Source organism: Solea solea, chromosome 11, assembly GCF_958295425.1.
Source record: "Solea solea chromosome 11, fSolSol10.1, whole genome shotgun sequence".
Taxonomy (NCBI): domain Eukaryota; kingdom Metazoa; phylum Chordata; class Actinopteri; order Pleuronectiformes; family Soleidae; genus Solea; species Solea solea.
The window spans coordinates 26,958,769-26,978,637 of record NC_081144.1 but is presented as its reverse complement, the minus strand read 5'-3'; the positions used below and the strand labels follow the sequence as shown (position 1 = coordinate 26,978,637).

General features: G+C 41.6%; 1 protein-coding gene across 1 annotated transcript in view; it reads left to right on the top strand.

Annotated features, from left to right (window-relative positions):
* The first annotated feature begins 328 nt into the window (after positions 1 to 328).
* The window catches only part of b4galt5 (UDP-Gal:betaGlcNAc beta 1,4- galactosyltransferase, polypeptide 5), a 39,940-nt gene continuing 20,399 nt past the window's right edge, over positions 329 to 19,869 (top strand). The window contains exon 1 of the mRNA XM_058642905.1: positions 329 to 1,132. Coding sequence (XP_058498888.1) covers positions 1,027 to 1,132 — 106 coding nt within the window. The 5' untranslated portion in view covers positions 329 to 1,026. The remainder of the gene's footprint in view (positions 1,133 to 19,869) is intronic.

Genomic DNA, 19,869 nt, shown 5'->3' with positions numbered 1-19,869 from the left:
TTAATGTTTACTGTACATTGTTATACCATACTATATGTCAATAAAAGTAATAATAATAGTAAATAATAAACTATTATATAGTACTTTCTTAACAAATGTTTGACACTCAAGTCGAAACAACGTATCATCTTCTCACAATTATTGTTATTGTTGATTAAATGTGATTAAAAAATAATTTGACTAAATTAGTTAATACGTTCAATTATTTTTTTACATAATTTATGATGGTCATGAATCATGAATCATGTTACATGAGTGCTGCTTGAATATTGTGCATTTTATTGATTTATTTCTTTATTCAGTTCTCCTTTTATCTCCGGTCGCCAGGTTACGCTGTGCGCGCGGACGTTCTTCTTCTTTTTCCTTTTTTCGGTGGTGAACACTGTTAACGCCCACTTTCCCCTCATTGCTCATTTTGCGGAGAGACAGGTCCATTCTCGGGCCAGGCAGGCAGACACACGGGCAGGCAGGCAGACAGACAGACGGGCGGACCCGAGCATCCATCAAAGACATTATCGGTGTGTGAGTGTGTGTGAGTGTGTGTGTGTGTGTGAGGCTAAAACATGTTTTCCTCCTGAAAACACAGGCCACGTCAAAGCCGAGCAGCCAGTATCGATACCGGGGGCAGGACGCGGGACTCTCACCGAAACCATCACCGCAGAAATGGATTGTGAGCGTGTTCAGTGACGAGCGGAGCTCCCCTTCCTCTTCTCCTCTCCTCCTCTGCTCCACTGCTGCTGCTCCTGCTCCTGCTGCTCCTGCTGCTTGTTATTGACCTATCGCGGAAATAGACGGTCTTCCTCCTCGTCTCCTGGTTCCTCACTCGCTCCCTCCCCTCTGTCTCTCCGTCACTGCTGCCGCAGAGTGAGCGCGCTCCTCGGCTCATTGAATCCCGGAGCGTCCGCAGGCCACTGACTGACATCTGGGCACATCACAACTGCTGCAGAATAACGCGGACCCTCCCTGTGTGTGTGAGTGAGTGAGTGAGTGAATGTGAGAGTGTGATTTATTCACGCCTGTATTATAATGCCGACACATCTGCGGTTTCGGAGAAGGTCATTCCTTGGGCTCATATTCCTCTTCTCACTGTCCACCTCCGCATTGTACTTCATCTACTCCGCTCCCGGAATCGGTAAGTCGCCACCGACACTATCACGGTTGTGATTTTGATGTTAAAAAACGTGTCTTGCTTTAACGGTGCTGCTGTGGCTGCTGTGGCTGCTGTGGCCGCGGTGTGGTCATGTGTGACGGACTGGACTCAGTCCACGGTGATGCTGGATCATCCGTGTACCTGACGGTGCTGCTCATACTGTTCACGAGCACTAACGAGCATCATGGCGGCTGTAAGCACGCTGGTGCTGGCATAGAGAGAGCGTCACATAAAGGGAAAATATGTCTTTTTATTTGGTTTGTTATAGTTCTAACAATGTGGGAAGAGATCTTGACTTGCTGGTTCGAATCCCACCAGGTCAAGGACTGGGACTGCCTCTGACCAAGGCACATGGGGGGAGCACACCCAGTGTACTCTTCCACACAGACATGGAACATAATGGTGCTTTTCCATTCTACAGCTCTAGCACCATGTGGCTCTACCAGGTTTGGGTCTCGTCGTTTCCCATGACTTCATAGAACCTTCTCAACGTGGTCTGCTGTGACGTGGTTTTATACTCGACCCTCACATCAGCCACCTAACACCTCTCTGTAGTGCTCTTGCCCGTTTAAAAAGGCAGGTTGGATTCTTGTGTTTTGACTCTTCCGGTGACGACACTCACTCACTGATCAGTCTGTTGACGTCACATTTTGGCGTCGGCTTGGAGCAGGTGAGCAGGTATCTATCACCAGGTACCATCCTCATGGAAATCTAGAACTGTGTCATGGAAAAGCCCTTTCAAAGAGGGCACCCAGAGAGCAACTGTAATGGTGATTATTGGCTGTCTGCCTGTGGACTACAGTAGAGCTACCAGAGCTGTAAACCATCACAAATGTATGTGTGAGCGTTGTGATTATGATCAGGAACTAATGTTTGAAAAACTACATTTAGTTCTGTCTTGTTCCTCTCAGTCGTATCGTCAGGGTAATTGTGATCCATGTGCGTGTCACATGGCTCGTACTGTCTGGGCTGTCAAAGGTCACGTTATGACTCATGCCCATGTGGTGTGTACAATGTAACCTGAGCATGAGAGATGACCAATCATTTGCTTCCTGTGAGTCTCATGCAGTTGTATAATATCATGTCGTGAATCCTTCCTATCAATAATTCATCGGTGTGCCTCATTGTGCCTCCCCTTCTGTCTCTCTCACTGTGTGTGTGTGTGTGTGTGTGTGTGTGTGTGTGCCGTTACCTCGTCAGGATCTTTGTTGGTATAAACATTCCATACTTTTCTATGCACAGTCATTTTTTATTTTTTATTTATCCTTTATTTTACCCAGGAATGTCCCAGAGAGTCCTGGTCAAGATAGAAGCACAAATACCTTTAATTTGACTACTGTCTTTGTCCTGTGCTATGCTAGGTGGTGACACACCCCCTTTTAGCTTGTTAGTATTAGGTATTTTCTGGTTGACCTATGACACCGCAGACTGAAACAGCTAGAGCTCTATGAAATCTTTTTTTGACTAGTCTTTTTTTCCCTTAAATTACATTTGAATTCTTCTGAGCTTTATTTTTTCAAATATTTCACACTTATTTTACCAGCAATTGTCTTAAAATATGGCACTATTTATCGATTATCAAAATAGTTGACAATTCATTTAATAATCAATTAAAAATGAATTAATCAAATAATTGTTGCAGCCCTGAAGTACTGAAAATAAATATATTTATGCAACACAACATTGCACCATTTTATCATTCCTTTATCTTTAAGTATGAAATGCATAACCTTAGACAAAACATTCCATTTGTAATTAACATTAAGTGATTTTAAGCATACTACTGTGATTGTTCAACACGGTGTACTTTAGGTACTGATGAGTTTCAGGCCACGCCCCCTCCTTGTTTGCAGGATTTAGCTAGACTAGAAGCGGCTGTAGTGTCTTTATCTTTTCGAGAGGAATGTGTGACTCGACACAAATACTGTGTTGAATGTGTTGAAGTGCATGTAGCTGTAATTGTGCTTTGTAGAGGATGCTGCTGCTTTTCATTGTACTTCTTTAGCTTTGAAGCTAAGTGGTCGTCGTCATCCGTGATTTTATTGGTGCTGTTGATTCTACTCTGGCAGAATTCACAGAACATCATAGCACCTGACTCTGTTCCCAGTTAGTTTTTAGTTAGTTAGTCTCAGCTAAGACATTGTTGTGAAGGGAAGCTGCGCTGGTCCCACATGGCTAAACTTCCCCCTGTCTTGGCTACACGATTTGAAAATCCAGCATTTCAGTCAAATCATGACAAATTCTGCAATTTTGTTCGTTGATTAAATTTTTACTGCTCAATCCACAATCATTAGCGTCCAAGGTACCATGTGGCGTGACATTCTACTATCCATTAACTTCAAAATATTTCATTCTTTACAATTCAGGCTCCTCGTCAGTCCTTCTGTGTACTGACTTTTACATTACTTTACATAACTTCTATTCTTTCTGGGTCAAAGGGAACTGTGAAAGCTTCGCAGACCATCATTTTACTTCCGAGTGCATTATCATAGTGTGTCATTCATACTCAGAGAAATTTAATTTAGTACAGTTTCCCGTAACATATTAGTTCCTGTAGATGTAATCCAGTTTTCGTCACGCTAATACAGGAACTTGATTTTTTTCTAATGCCATGTAAATGTACTTGCTGACTGACCTTGTCGGGACCATTTGTCCACATGGAGACAAAAGCCTTGTCCTAACGAGGCACAACTTCATGGTTAAAGTTTGGAGTAAGATGTGAGCTGTGTTATTTTAGAAACATAGAATAGGGATAAGGCTTTAGTTTGGCTATGTGAATATTTGGAAGTCTGTGAGTATGTGTGTGTGAACGTGTCTCTTTCGTCCGCTCTCAGAGGCGTCGTCCACTCATTCTATCAGCCTCAGACACATTTGTCCAAGTCCTTATCATCCACGTGATGCTCAAACATCTCTTGCATTATTACACTGAAGGCTTATCTGGACGAATAGCACTGTAAAACTGGGACTTTCACCTGACTCTGTCCTTGAGTCTGTGCCAATGTGATCAGCAATAACTTTCTCCTTGATGATGAATTTGCACATGAGAAGCAATAACATGCTTCACCAAGACTAGCATGAGTTAATAAACTGCAGTTTATGTTTATGTTGCCCTGTTGTTAACTGATAACGCAGATGTCAGGGTGGTACTAATTGTGGTGAGTTTGATTTTCCAGTCAATGTCGTTTAGTAATCAATAATCGATTACTAAATGAACCGTCAACTATTTTGATAATGGATTCATTGTTTCTTTAAGAATGACAAGCTTTCTGATTTTCAGCTTCTTAAAATGAATATTTTCTGGTTTCTTTGCTCCATATAACATAGAAATCATTCAATCAACGGAATCCTTTTGGTTTGTGGACAAAACAAGGATGAAAAAAGGATCACATGGTCAGTCAGTATGTTTTTTCATGCACAGTTTAATCAAGCTAAGGCCATAGCTAAGACAACATGCCGATTATACACGCGGAGGAGAAAATCAAGTCCTGAAGCGTGGTTCGGGACCCACAGATCGGTTTTTCTTTCCCAACCTAAATAACATGCATACAATTAAGTTGTGATTCATTATTAAAGATTAATTTATCAATTCAAATTCTAATACTAGGGGTTACAGATATGGTTGCTACATTATGCATGAATTTGCTCTTGTTTTGTTTGCCATAAAAGCTGCTCCACATGTAGAACCTTGTGCTGTGACGTTAAAAAGGAGATTTTTACCACTTACTGCAAGGGCGTGAGTAGTTTACACGGTGACACAAACTTGGCTATGTTTATATAGCAGCTTTCACACAAAGCAAATGCCGCCCATCGACCATCCCAACCAACACAAAAGATGAACAAATATTAAACATACATGTTTTACAACCACACATCAAAGATCTATCCATTTAAAAGTCACATTTGTTGAGGTTGGGCTTCGTTTATGCACTGTAAAAAAACAATACATTGCATTCCATGGAGGTATAAAATGTGTCTAAGGTAAATAACTACACTTGTAGAGCTGCAAGGTTGTGAAATGGTGTCTGTGTTACACAAGTGTAGCCTTTCTAAAACCTTAAAAAAGAAGGCACCGAAATGGGTATTGATTCATTCACGCCTTTTTACCTGCTGTGGACAATTTAATCAATAAGGGGATCAAATGTCATATGGAGGGCACATTACGAACAGGAATAGGCAACTTATGTCTCAATAATGGACATCAACGATTCCTCTAAATGTGAAACAAATGAATAGTTGAGTAACTATAGGCTAAAAATAATCCTTCATTCACTCGTTTACTAATTTTCCAGCTCAAATATTGATGGAGGACTGTAAGTGGTTGGGAGCTGCGTAGTCCACCCCCTGCTATTCTGACTGTATTGTGGGGGGGGGGGGCTGTAATGGCCATGTGGCCGACCGGGGGGTAGTTTAGAAATGGAACAAGCACCGTCCATTAATTATAGATGGTAACCAAGAGCAGGTTGGCTTCTGCTACTATTACTAAAAGCTACAGTTTAGTCTTTCACACTTCAGCTTCCTGACTTCTCTACATAATTGGGGCTTTTCCATTATACAGGTCTAGCACTTCATTTTTGCTGAATCTTAGGCTGCCACGATGGCGGTTCATAGAAACCGAGTAACGTGACATCTGAAGCTCGACACTGATATCACTCCAATAGTCTTCTTACCTCTATTAACCATCTTAGCTGTTAATAAGACATTTGTGCTGATGCTTTCACAACCTTGCTGTAATCCACCATTTCAAAAACATAATGCCCCAATTGTGTGAGACATTTGCGGCCCTCTCTCTTGTCCCATGACAGTGGTGGTGGACATCTCTCTTTATAGCATGCTGCCTGAGTTTATTAAAGCATTTACTTCATATTCATGGTGTACAAATGTGATATTTTACATTTTTCTTTGTCCTGACAGTACTTCACGCGATCATCAATATCAAATGTGCTCTAATGTTTATCACTAACTTGCACAAGTGAGCACTAAAACCTGTGATTTAAGATATAACTTACAAAGATGAATAATCTACAGTGATCATCATTAGGACATTCAGATAAAACATTTCTGCATTTGACTAGACTAACGTTGTATAGTTTATCGAATAGTGCATTTACATTATCCAGATTGTTTCCAACGCTCATTTCACAGCAATCTTTATTTCTATTCAACCTAATGAACCATTTCATTTTGGTCGCTTTTTAATTACCTCATTCACCTCTGATTTAACTTCTGGGACAAACACCCTTGAAACACTGATAGATTTTCATAGTTGTGGTGAAGAAGACAACAATTCCCATGATCCCTCAGTGCCTTTTGTTACTTTTGCAATGCATGTTGGTTTGTGGAGCGACCACATTGGCCATTGCGTGGCCCTAGAGAAAGGCCACCAATAATTAGTTATGTCATAGTATTGTAAATGTTGACCACACCCTGAAAGCTTCATGTAAATTAAATTGTTACTGATGGCGTACTTCCTGCTGCCAGTCGGTGGCGTACTTCCTGCTGCGTGCTTTTCCTGCAAACACACTGTAACCCACATACAGATCTAAGGAAGGTTAGGGCTACTGTGTGTCAGTGCTTCATCGCTAGTGGGAACACATAACGTGTCAATCTGTCAGATCACAATTATCGTAGGTCCTCATGTCCACGCTAGGTTTGGTGAGTTTTCGTGCATGGCCAGGCCCACAAAAGTGCGTTAAGTCAGTGAAAGAGAAGTGAGAAGATTTTAAGACGTTACGTTTCTGTAAACGTTAGTCCAAGTAAAAGAAGTAAAATTCAACTATAATTAGTCGGACTAACATAGCTGGATAATTCAATTCAAAGTCCAATAAGACAATTACCAGGAAGTAGAAGGAGGTGACTTATTAACCGCAGTACTGGAAAACAAGAAACACTATAAACAACACCTGCTCACCCCTTATTTCACACTGTCGTACAGTTTTATTATTGGATGGACGTGTGCTGAGGTTTCAGCTGCTGTGGTTAGTGTAGCGCCAGTGAAGAGACCATAGAAAATGGGCCCAGTTAACAAACCACAACACAGAATTAGCTTTCAATTGAGCCCTCCCCAACAGAATGCACCAAGTGAATTGATCCTCCTCTCCGATTACTTGGTATTGTGGACCTAGTCAACAAAAGATAGAGCGATTAAAATCAGGCATCAGAGTACAATATGCTGCGAGCTGTTAAATATCCCTGCGGATTATCGCTAATATAAGTGTCTTAACCACCATTTTGTGTATTTGAACATGTATCCTTTTAAGAGGAAGTGAAAACAGACCCCGTGTGTCTACATTCTTTATACATCAACCCATTTACCATACAATTATATAGCGCTGGGCAATTTATCCGTATATTAATATACAGTATATATAATATTATATATGTGGATATTCTCTTAGATTTTGGATATCGTCATATCATGAAAAGGTTTCAGTGATGACTTTTCTTGGTTTTAAAGGCTAATAAATTAGTGAAATACACCAAATATACATGTATGTATAAATATATATATATATATATATATATATATATATACACATGTGTATATATATGTGTATATATATATATATGTGTGTGTGTGTATATATATATATATATATATATATATATATATATATATATATATGTATATGTGTGTGTGTGTGTGTGTATAGACAAATCAGTTCTTGTAACCCGGTTAACTTGGTTTTACAGTGGTTTTCATAAGTTACACCTTGATGCTGATAAGAGGATGTGGTGATCTGCTGCCTGAAGTCAGCCTGATCAAATATTACTATTAATATTATATTACTGTTTCATTCTAAGCTTTTTTTCACTGTGAACATACAAAGCCAGTAAACAATGACAAGAGCCTGGATCTCCTTCCCATAGCATTCGTCTATACTGTATATTCAATTATACAGGACTTTGCCCCCTCTTTGAATGTGAGTGGATTTCTGAGGGACTCTGTAGAGATGCAGCAGAATAATTCAGAATGAAGAGGGAAAATAGAAAAATGGGAAAGGGCAATGTGGAGGAGGGGAGGGAGAGAGAGGGAGGGATAAAAGAGATTAGCTGAGCTCCTTCCTTTCTGCTGGTTTGCACACAACGGGGAACCCATCCAGAACACCTGAGCAGGACCTCCTGTGGTACCCAGGTGGTTCCAGTGCACCATGTCCCATTTTCAGGGCTTATTCCCTTCCACCTCCAATCCTCGCTCTCCCTCGCTCTCCCTCCTCTCTCTCTCTCTATTCCCTATCTTCCTCCATCCCTGTCTCTCTGACTCCCATGTGCACTCATATGCTCTGTCACTGCTGCCTGTGCATTGCCCCTGAGCACTGATGCTCCGACTGATGCAGACTGGGGATGCAGGGCACAGCTGGGCCTGATGGAAGCAGTTTATTTAATTAAAACATGAGGATCCCCACCGGAGCACGAGGTAGGGGAAGACGCGGCCTCTATTTATAGGTTTGAACACAGATGCAAACACTCACGCACACTCACATCCACCTCTACATCAAGGGAGAGCGAGGAGAACAAGAGGCCAGGCGCCTGGCTTTGTCTCATGTTTGTTCATGTGTGAGTGATGGTCTGTTACACTGTTCATGATAGTCAGGCTGGTGGTTTTCAGGTTTCACAACAACAGTGGCGTGCACAGACATTTTGGGGGCCAGGTGCTCAGTGAAAAATAAGGGCACTTTGTGTGGCATGTGGAGATTATAAAAAAAAAAACATTACAGGCACATGTTATATTATCAATATAATATTAATTGGGGCCATATTATCACACGCTTTTAATCGTGGAGAATTTGTAGATGATCATGTCAGCGTGGGCCACATACACTGTTTGAAATAACAACCAACTTTCAAAAGGGCAGACGCTATAGCACCACCTAGTGTCTACCTGTGCACGCCTCTGACTAAAACAGTAGCCCAATAGGCTGCTACCTCCTCGACTACTACTGTAGTTTTCATATTGTTTTTCATATTTGAAAGAGATACAGTATGTAGTTGAGACAATATCACCATACCGGTACACTTCAGATCTCTTCAGCCCCCTGCAGCAGAACCAGCAGAACCAGCGACTGCTGTATGAAAAGGGTGTGAAACTCGTGGTGCTGCTGTGGCCAAGGGCTCGCAGGCGCAGTGTGTCTCTCGCCCTGCAGGCTGTGTACATTTGTGCTATTACATCAGAATATAGGCGTATGTAGGCCTGTGTTTCTTCTATGATACTGTGACGCTCTAGGCCTGTTTTTGTTATTTGCACATTATGTCTGTAATTGGTTTTCTTTACATAATACTTTACATGTTTCAAACAGGCAACACTATTGTTTATATCTGTTGTTATATGCACAGCTGTTTGGAGCAAAAAAAACTAAACTAAACCTAAATAAATGGTTGATGGTGATGAGTTAAAAGTACACACTTTACCCGTTTTTTCAAAATATGGTTATAATATCACATATCGCCATTTGAAGAGAAAATATCGAGATATGAGTTTTGGTCGCCCAGACCTACAAGCACCCTGATATATTGGATATCAGTGAAAACATATCGTGCATCCCTAATATAATGTTGGTATTAGGTAATCACAACGAGTTCTCTGAGTGTTTAGCTTCTTAAATGGGAATATTTTCTGCTTTCCTCGCTCTATTGAACAAAGAAATGATTAGAACTCTAGGTTTTTTTCAGCTAAACGAGTGCTTTATACACGGGATGAGGCCGTCAGGTGAACCACCATCCAAAGTGATGACCTTCTTGCTGTAAGGCGACATTGCTAGCCCCTCTGTTGGTATCAATACTATTGCAAACGGGTATCAGATTGTTGTTGCTATTGTAAAGCAGTGTATTTGCTCAGTAATGAGATATGTGGCTGATCCTCTTCACTTCACTGACACATCTACATTATTATCATCTTCACTGAGCTGTCGCAGAGACGACCAGTTTACACTAAGTACACGTCTCACAAGCAAATGATAGTCATTGCTTTTAAATGGAATCCAGCTCATGCTGTCATGTGTTCAGGTGCTGACATCATTTTAGCTCCCGCTGCATGTTTGTCTGCATTTCTTCTACATGCTAGAATAAGATTATGTCGATGTGTTGTGATTTGTCGCTGTAGTGTGGCAGCTCTTTGCCCCCACACCCACCACACTGCACACGCGTGTGGTCATTCACCTCTGGATCTGTTTGTTTGCTCAGCCACTTCCTGCAGCGCTGACTCTGCAGTATAACAAGGGGGCGGCGACTTCACCCCCAAGAACATTTGAATCCTCATTTGGGTAAAAACTGGCACATGAGGTGGATGTTGACTCTGAGCGGGAAGATGCTCGCAAAGTTCAGGAGACGGAGGATGTTCTGGGCCTGTGTCGTTTTGAGAGGAAGAAGTCACGACTGAGTCTTTCATGTGTTCACAACCTGTCCTCCTCCCCGTGGCCTCATTAATTGGGTTGAATCATTAGCTTTCTTCAGGGGGTGGATGTGTTTGACTTGCTGCACTTTGGAACTTTTTATAAATGTCTAAACATAAATCAGTTGTAGTCTTTAGGGCCCCTTTACAAGGGCTCCAATCTCAGGGTTTGTTTGTTTGCGTATTACCTCCATGTTTGATACACATCTAAGGATTCTTTTCATAATCGATTCATCTTTTGATTGTTTTCTCGATCGATGCCTAAAATGTCAGAAAATGTTCGGAGATGTTTGAAAAACCTCCAAATTCCGATGTCGTCAAATGTCTTGTTTTGTCCACAAACCAAAATAATCTGAGTTTTAATGATTTCTTTGTTAAACCAGACAATATTTACATGACACTGATGCTGCTGTTAATGCAGTCGTGATACTCAAACCATCCATCTTTCATCCTCAAGGCAAAATGTAGTGAAAGCTCAGTTGATCGTGAGGATCAGTCCTCAGGAGCCGGGGACGGTCAGGGTGAAATATTTGCCCTCGCAGACGCACATGTGGCATTAAACTATCAAAGCTCCTCTCTATTTTAACTTCTTTATCTCTGATTCAGTGATGAGTGAATTTAAAACTCCTAATGAATTCCTGTGGCTGAGTCACTTAAGGTTTCCCAGTTGACGTTTTGACTGCAGTTGCTATGGTTCCCTAAGGGCTTGTTCCCATCTAGGACTGACTTCTTCTTTTTTTTTTTTATCGTCATGGCAACCAGAGAAACATGCCATCCTTGTTTCCATGATGATTCCGGTGACAACAAATCCTAGAGGGGGCGGGGCAGTGATTACAGTCGTTAAAGCAGAGAGCCATGGAGGGTCCAGGTCAGAGCAACGCTCACTGCTTTATTTCAATGAGTCCATGTTGTTTTTCTTGAGTTTAATGACCTTTGACCTTTGTGTGAATCTGCTGCCGAGGGTTACGTCGCTGTGTTGTAAATGTAAGCACTCAGTCCAGGGACACGTGACTCTGAATGAACAAAGGAGTTTGGTTAAACATCAATAGAGTGGTAGTTCATTGCACCTTGTGAGTCAGTCCGAGTCATGAGCGATCGCTGTCCTTGTCATACGGTAAACTTAGACTCGGCCTTAGTACAGAATCGTTGATCATGGAAGTGATTTGACTATAAAATCAGCTGTCACTGCATTGTTGTTCTTATCACATTTGGTAAGAGGAAATCATCTATTCTCAGATGCACCTCCATCCTCTCTTTAACCATAATGAAACGACGGCATCATCACTGCATCATCACTGGTCAAATGTCACACAGCATGACACAAACCCCACATCAAAATATCCCTTTAACACAGAGATAACTTTGGCAGAAGCGCGTCATGCAAATGCTTTACAGCTGACGCTCTCTGCTTTTTATGGCTTTATGACATTTTGTTCATTAAACTCACTTTAAGACCAGGTCTAAGGATCTATGCGGGTTGTTCTACCTTTGACTTTAACGTTTATATAAGGAGTAACACCCATTATTGTTGCACCTGGAAATACTGTTGGTTTATTGAAGTGGCCTCACCCTTTCATGAACTAGCCACTCCCAGTGAGTGTGCTGTACTGTAAGGGCATCCATAACAATTGTTACTGCTTTAACTTGTAGAACTGGTACAAACGGCTCAGATAAGAATGATAAACCTGATACAATCAAAAAAAAACCTGATATTCTGCGTTTTAAGTCCACCCCACAGACACTACGATGTTTTCATCCGGCGAAAGATCAGACTCGACCGTCCAGTCAGGACGGGAGGTGTTCTGTCAGCGTGTGTGTGTGTGTGTGTGTGTGTGTGTGTGTGTGTGTGTGTGTCACCTTGGCTGGTGACGTTTCTAAGCATCCGTTTCCCAGTCAACTGGCTCTCATTGGTTATTGTGGGCTAATGCTCAGGAGGCGCCAGTCGCTGTTCAGCAGTAAATATCAAACATATAATAGTATTATAGTTAGGATTTGAAATCAGGAAGACTGTGATGTGTCTGTTAACCCCTCACACTGCAGCTGATGATCTCTTTGGATGGACCAGATCCAGACTGCGATCTGGCTCAGGAGCCTCTGGTCTGGGGCAGACTTTAACTGAATCATGTCATGGGCGCTTTATTTCTCCATATTGGAAGAAGAATATTTTTCTTTAAAATGTCTCGCAACACGTCTGTGATAAGTAGTATTATGCCATCCCCGTTTGAGACTGTAAGGAATGTGTTATGTTAGATGATATAATAGCAGAAATATGTTGTAATTGTGTTTGGAACACATTTGCAGACATTTGCAGATCTGGAAAACTTGCTGTTTCATGTCTGTGTGTGTGTGTGTGTGTGTGTGTGTGTGTGTGCTCGTACAGCCTCAGCCTCCTTCATGTTCCTTCCTGTTCCTGCTGCTGATATTCTGAGTGTAATTGAAGTCTGTTTAGTCTCGCGAGTAAAAAGACAGAAATGGTGATCCCTGAACGCAACGCTCTCTCGTTGTGTTGACTGTAAAATGAGCCCGGTGCTGTGCTCAGCTCAGACTACAGGTGTTGTAACCTGTAGTCTGAGTCAGAGTCTGAGCACAGCATCGGTGATCAGGCTGGGACCCGAGCAGAGGGAATCATTTATGTAACCCAATCACCCATTAGGAGAATCCCAGGCTTTGTTGACCTGGTCTGGGCCTCCCTTTGTTATTGAGACTGTTACTGTGGTTACCGTGGTCATGTGTTTGTTTGAGGCCAGTCAAACTGTAACTGTGTGATTAGGCCTGAGAGGCTTAATGCTTAAGGCAGCACCGATAACAGGTCTTTTGTGTCGTCTGAAAAGAGAATATTACAAACATCCCAGCAGCTTCCTGAACACCACGATCAATGATCACTTACTGCAGGTGAATATTATTGTAACACACACCTACTGTAGACTGGGCAATCTTCATTCATTAAAAGATCAAATAAAAAAAGCTTTCAATTCTTAAAATGCCTCTAAAACACACTGAAATCCTTTCATCTTACATTTTTGAGTTTTCAACATTGTTAAGTTTAAAATACGGAAGGGGATTAGGGCCATATTTATTTAAAAATTAATAAAAAAATTAAGATAGTCAAAAAGAAATCTCAGAACTCTGACTTGAATCTCAGAACTCTGATTTGAATCTCAGAACTCTGACTTGAATCTCAGAACTCTGACTTTAATCCCATAACTCAGACTTTAATCTCAGAACTCTGACTTTAATCTCAGAACTCTGACTTGAATCTCAGAACTCAGACTTTAATCTCAGAACTCTGATTTGAATCTCAGAACTCTGATTTGAATCTCAGAACTCTGATTTGAATCTCAGAACTCTGACTTTAATCTCAGAACTCTGACTTTAATCTCAGAACTCTGACAACAGGAATCTTAAATAAGAAATCAGGAGCCCGATATCACAGCCTTGAGTTTAGAGCTGCAACTAACGCTTATTTTCATAATCGATTCATCTGTCGATTATTTTCTGGGTTTATCGTTTGGTTCATAAAATATCAGAAAACCTTAAAAACTGTTGATCAGTGTTTGTCAAACGTGGAAATGATGACGTTCTCAAATGTCTTGTTTTGTCCACAAACCAAAATGATTCACTTTGAAAGAAGAAAATACTCACGTTTAAGAAGCTGAAACAATCGGAAATCTTGTTTTAATCATAAAAAAAGCTTTGAATCCATGATAGTAATCGATTAACAATCGATACATGGTTTCAGCTCTACTTGAGTATTTAGAAATATTAATCTCAGTCTGATAGTGAAAATCAGCTGTTTGGCATTACTGGATATCATTTAACAGAATGTTAGTTCCCTCTTACGTAGCGATGTCTTAATTCTGAACTTTTCACTGTTACAGGTCACCCTGTGTCACGAGTAATAATTAGCATCGATATCTTCCCTGAAAAACAATGTTTGTGCATTTTATATACTGCACAGTCCATTTAATGAAGCTAATGAAGCAGTAGCATCTTGAATCTCAAAGTGAGATCAGCTGTTCTTATACGACATACAGTATATACATATATCATATACAGCACACAGACGTTACAAATGTACACTGAGTGGTGTTTTACAGAAGAGAATTGACTCTTCAGTGTGTGTTGGGAAGGTCATGCTGTACACATCGAGGTCAAGATCAGGCCAAAGAGGTAGAAATTCAGAGGGACTCCGCGGTGTAGCAACTGTGGAACAGAGTCTGCTCAGTCCATCTTCCTGCCGGTGGGGGGGGGGGGGGGGTAGCAATGTAGAGCAAGCAAGAGAAAACAGGCAGAGGATGTGGTGTGTGCACGGATGCTTGTGGCAGGTGCTCAGGTGTGTGTGTGTGTGTGTGTAAGTGTAAAAGCAGGCTGAAATAAGCCGGCCGAGGGCAACGATGCCGCAATCACTCACTACTTACCGGACCAACAGCCAACGTCTCATTTTCTGTAAGCCTCGTAATTGTGACAGGAGTTTTTGTGCAATAGCTGCTTCACAGGATTGCTGCACTAACTAATGGACACGATCGTACACGGAAGCATCCATTCATCTGGCAACGGACACGGACGATTGGAGATTGTGAAAGGATGAGACGAGGGCCTGTGTTAGCAAACGAAGTCTGAAGCAACCGAAGAACTGAAAGCCTGTGGTGAGACAGTGAGGCGGTTGTGGGACTTTACAGCAAACCTGACTCACGCTTATCTCAGCAGGCAAGAGCCACTTGAAAACCACCCACCATCCGATCCTCACTATCCTCCATCAGCGATCTTATATATTGTAAGTCTGTGTGCTCTGTTACGTCTAAACGCCGTAGTCTATAAAACTACTGGTGGCTGCAGATTATGCATTAGAAGGTCCTGCACCAGACCATGCTTCACCTTTAACTAGCACCAGAACAAAGTCTAAAGTAATGAGCATCCAGCTGCGTTTAAGTCTTTACCGTATCCACACATCCAATAGAAGAGAGATTAAAGGTTTAGGATCTGCAACCTCAAATCACAGCCTCCCTCCCTCCCTCCCTCCCTCCCTCCCTCCCTCCACCTTTAGTCTGCAGTGAGGAACAGCCAATAAACCCGAATCAGAGACGCATACATTCCTCTTGGAATTAACGGGTTTCAGTAGCTCTGTAATATACTGTGAGCAGGTGGCTGCATGTGAATGTGCTGGTTCGCCAGTGTAAGACTGTCTGGTTGAATGGTCAGAGGTTGCTGGCAGCAGTTTGTGGATGTTTAGATAAGCAGAGAAAGAGTTAGTGACAGTAGTGCTCACCTATATAAACAGTAGGTCTGAGTTTGGCTGTGTTGCTGTTGTGTTTGTCAGCTGCAGGAGACTCAAAGCCTCACTGAGGAAATCTATCTGAAGAAGTGAAGAAGATTATGGTCCAGGACCAGGACCTCCCATCCCATGCATGCAAACTTAAGGCCTTTCATTTAAACGCCTTTTTCATTTTAGACCACGTTGGATCGTTTTCTCTGCCTGAAGAAGTCCGTGTTTCGCCTCAAAGACGACTGACCGGAAGTGAAGGAGCTGCCTTATGTTTTAGTGACGCTCTGTTGCTGTATTTATGGACTTGAATGGAAGGATGGGGTTTCCAAAGCTGACATAGGTTGGTGGCCATATCTGAGCAGAAGACAATGTTCCATTAGCCGTCTGGTTCTGTTGAAGCCGGGTGATTTGTCATTGTTGGCTCCTCCACTGAGACACAGCTGTTGTGAGGCTTAATTGGAATTCAAAATAACAGTGGGACACACCTCTGTAATTATTTCTGGTTAGTTTGAGAGGATGCAAGCGCACAGAAAGGCATCTGGCCCAGTACAGAACCTTAGGGAACACCCTGTGATAGACTTTCAGTTAATGAGGCATAATTATGAAAAGTAACACAACAAGTTCTTTCTTTTATGACAAAAAAACACTCCCGAGCTGTTTGTGTGGGTTAGTTATTCACCACCAGAGAGGGTGAGGTGAAGTAAAGTGATAAGCAGGTACTGATAATAATATACTTAAAGCTGTGTGTGCACTTATGTGCACATGGCCAGCATCCCAGCAGATTTGTTTAAATAATAATGTTCTGATAAATCATCATTTATCAGTGGTCGTCTCGTCTTTGTAAGCGTGTGTGATCCTGTATACACTGCAGTATACTGTATCTTCTCCCTGCTCTTAGTTCTGCTCTCAGTATCTCACACTGGGCTACAGTCACTGCGGCGCCTGAACACATCGTACACACGCTCCTGTTATTCTGTGACAGGGTTGTAAAACTCGAGAACCAGACCATGATTCACTGTCATTTAGTTAACTAATGTGTTTCAGGTTGGCGTTTATTACAGTTGTATAAACACATGCTTTATAAAAAATTAATGGCTCAAAAATAATTCAGATTTAGCATTTTATAAAAAAAATTACATCTATATACATCGAGTGTGTTTCCCAAAGTTTTTAAATGTGTCTGTAAACTGTCACTCAATATAAATCTTGACTACATATATTTAGTATAAAAGTATTTATAATAAAACATCTTTAGTGCCATTTATACACACATATACTGTATTTATTTAGGAACTTAGAGCTAAATTACACTCATTTGTGACATAATTGCTGTGAAGTTACAGTGATTTTCAATAAATGACTTTAAAATAATCCATTGACTATAATACATGTATCTAGGATACTGAACTTTACTGTAAATCATATTCACTGCAGAGTAATGCAACCACAAGCCAGTAATTCATTGTGTTTCTTATTTTTAATGGATAAACCTGCCATTGCCAAGAGATATATCTGAATAAATCAAACTTAATTGTATGCATGTGTTCTTAAAAACATATACTTATGTATAAATCTGTTTAAGAGATCCTCAAAGAATTCAATAATAATAAAAAAAGTCTCCTGTCATGTATCGGATGCAGATGACACCCTGCTATTTTTAAATATGATCAACATTTGGCTGAAATGTGGTTCTTCTTAATCCACTTTGTCTTGGAGACCTTGCCACAGTTCTGGCTCGGTGTGTTGTCATGTGACCCCGGACTGACTCCTCGATGCTGCGATCAGGACTTTATGGGTGTCACCATCTGTTGCTGGACTCCTTGTTCTTCTTGTCCTCAAAGATAGTTCTTTGTGCCCGGGGCTGCACGCTGCAGGTCATTTTCATGCTGCAGGAGGAATCTTGCACACATACATGTGTCCACAATCTGCCCACCTCCGGTCCTCACCTGCCCCTCCCTGTGATCTGTGTCCTGGCACCACGGTGGCTCCACGGTGTCATTTTTGTCATTCTTCTGGCAGCGTGTGCTCCCTGTGTTTCTCTGCCATGTAGTGACTTGGCAGACACACTTCTTTGAGGGAGGGCTCACACATTCATGTGCACAAACACACACTTGGGACAGCAGAACAGATGGAGGGACAGAACCACTACAGTCCAAGACTGGACCTCATGCTGTCACTGCTGGCATGTGTCTGACAGTGCTGTGCTATTTAAATCTGCCGTTCATTTTCCTTGACATCACGATACGTCATCACACCTTTGAACGTCTTTTTATCATTAAGTTTTGTGTTTGTTTGGGGGGGGGAGGGGCTAAGCTAGTAGCACAGTCTCCATCTGGAGGTTCCTGAATGGATTGGTGTCAGGTGACCTTACAGCTGAGAGCTAAAGAACGATGCAAATGTCTGTGAAGAGCTCGCACGGTGAACTCTACAGTCACGTGAAGTTCAGGCCTCGTCACATTAGCACACGGTTAACTGGTTAAATAGAGTTAGACGTGATGCTGCTGACCAGTGGCCACCAGGTAGTTGTTAGTGAATCATGATCCCGAGAGGAGGGATATTGTCTGTTTACCTCCGTCTGTAGGCCTCATGCAGGAGAATGAACTGTAATGTGGGTTAATCGTCAACCTGAAGGAAGAAAAATCACTTATGTAGTGTTTGCACTAGTATAGAAGCAGCTATACATCGGTATAATACATGCATTTAATGAGACCATGAGACCATGTCTGTTTTAAAATGCCTCACTCTTCCACTACAAATATGTGAAAAAAGCCTTTTAAGGTTTGGAGTGGCAGCAAAAAACAATCTAGAAGACGAGAGAACATGGGAAATGTGTCCAGACATGCAAATATTTAAAAAAGAACACAATCAAACTGAAGTAAAGTGTGATCATAATGTAATACTACAGCTGTAATACGCTGTATGTATGTACTTGTACATGCATGTACTGGCCAAAGATGTGAAGAGTTAAAGAACGTTCCGGCAACACGACGAGAGTCATAACAAGAGAGAGACTGAAATGGTCGAATGAATGAAAGTTTACCACAAGAGAAGAAGAAGGGAACAGCAATGGTTCCTCAGGATGTGGCACGATGCCCAGGACTGCTCTGAGTGCTCATGTCACGCTTCAGATGAAGAGTGCTCAGTCTGTCAAAGAGACATCTGCTGCGCGTGTGCGTGTGTGTGTGCGCGCGTGTGTGTGCGCGTGCGTGTGTGCGTGTGTGTGTGTGTGGTTTCCTTCTGAGTTTGCCATGCGTGTGAGAAAAGGATATTTTGGTTAATGCCGTCGTGATGGTTTTCCTGTCGTTGTTGTTGCGCTGTCAGTGTGGGTGTGGTGTGAAAGAGACTGTGTGTGTGTGTGTGTGTGTGTGTGTGTGTGTGTGTGTGTGTGTGTGTGTGTGATAGCAGTGCAGCTGTGTGTTTGAATGTCGCCTCTTCATCTGCCGATGACTTTGTGATGTGATCACAGCACTGGACTCATGTGAGCGTCATGATCAGCTGCAGTTTCCCTCTAACAATCAGAGAGTCAAAGTCTGACTGTTCATGTGCTCACATGATCTGGTGCTGACGCGTGAGCTCAAACTTCCCGTCACCACATCCACATCCTCCCTCACGTCCTTTCCTTCCATTCTGGGATTAGCTGAGGTTTGTGTCCCGGATTGAGATTCCTGACTCTATTGTGTTGGAAAGACTAATGTTTCTATTAATGTTGTGTTGCTGAAAATGAGCTGAATAATAAACAGTATATAATAACAGTCGTCGATTGTCCAGTGAATTAGACCCATATTATAGGACAGAATTAGGAAAATAAATAATTGCACTTTTCTCACTTGAGATTATGACATTTAACTTTTTTAAGTTCAAATTTTGACTGCAAAAAACAAGAGTTTTCTAATTGCCTATATAATTATATATCATATAAAAGACTTCAGATAAACGTCCTCTACAGACAATAGTGATTATATATATATTATTTCCTGAGTCCTGAGGTATTTATCAACATGGCCTAAAATAAAAAGCCTAATTCTATCATTAGTTGCTGAAACTCTCTTGTGTATCGTCGTCCTTTCTCGT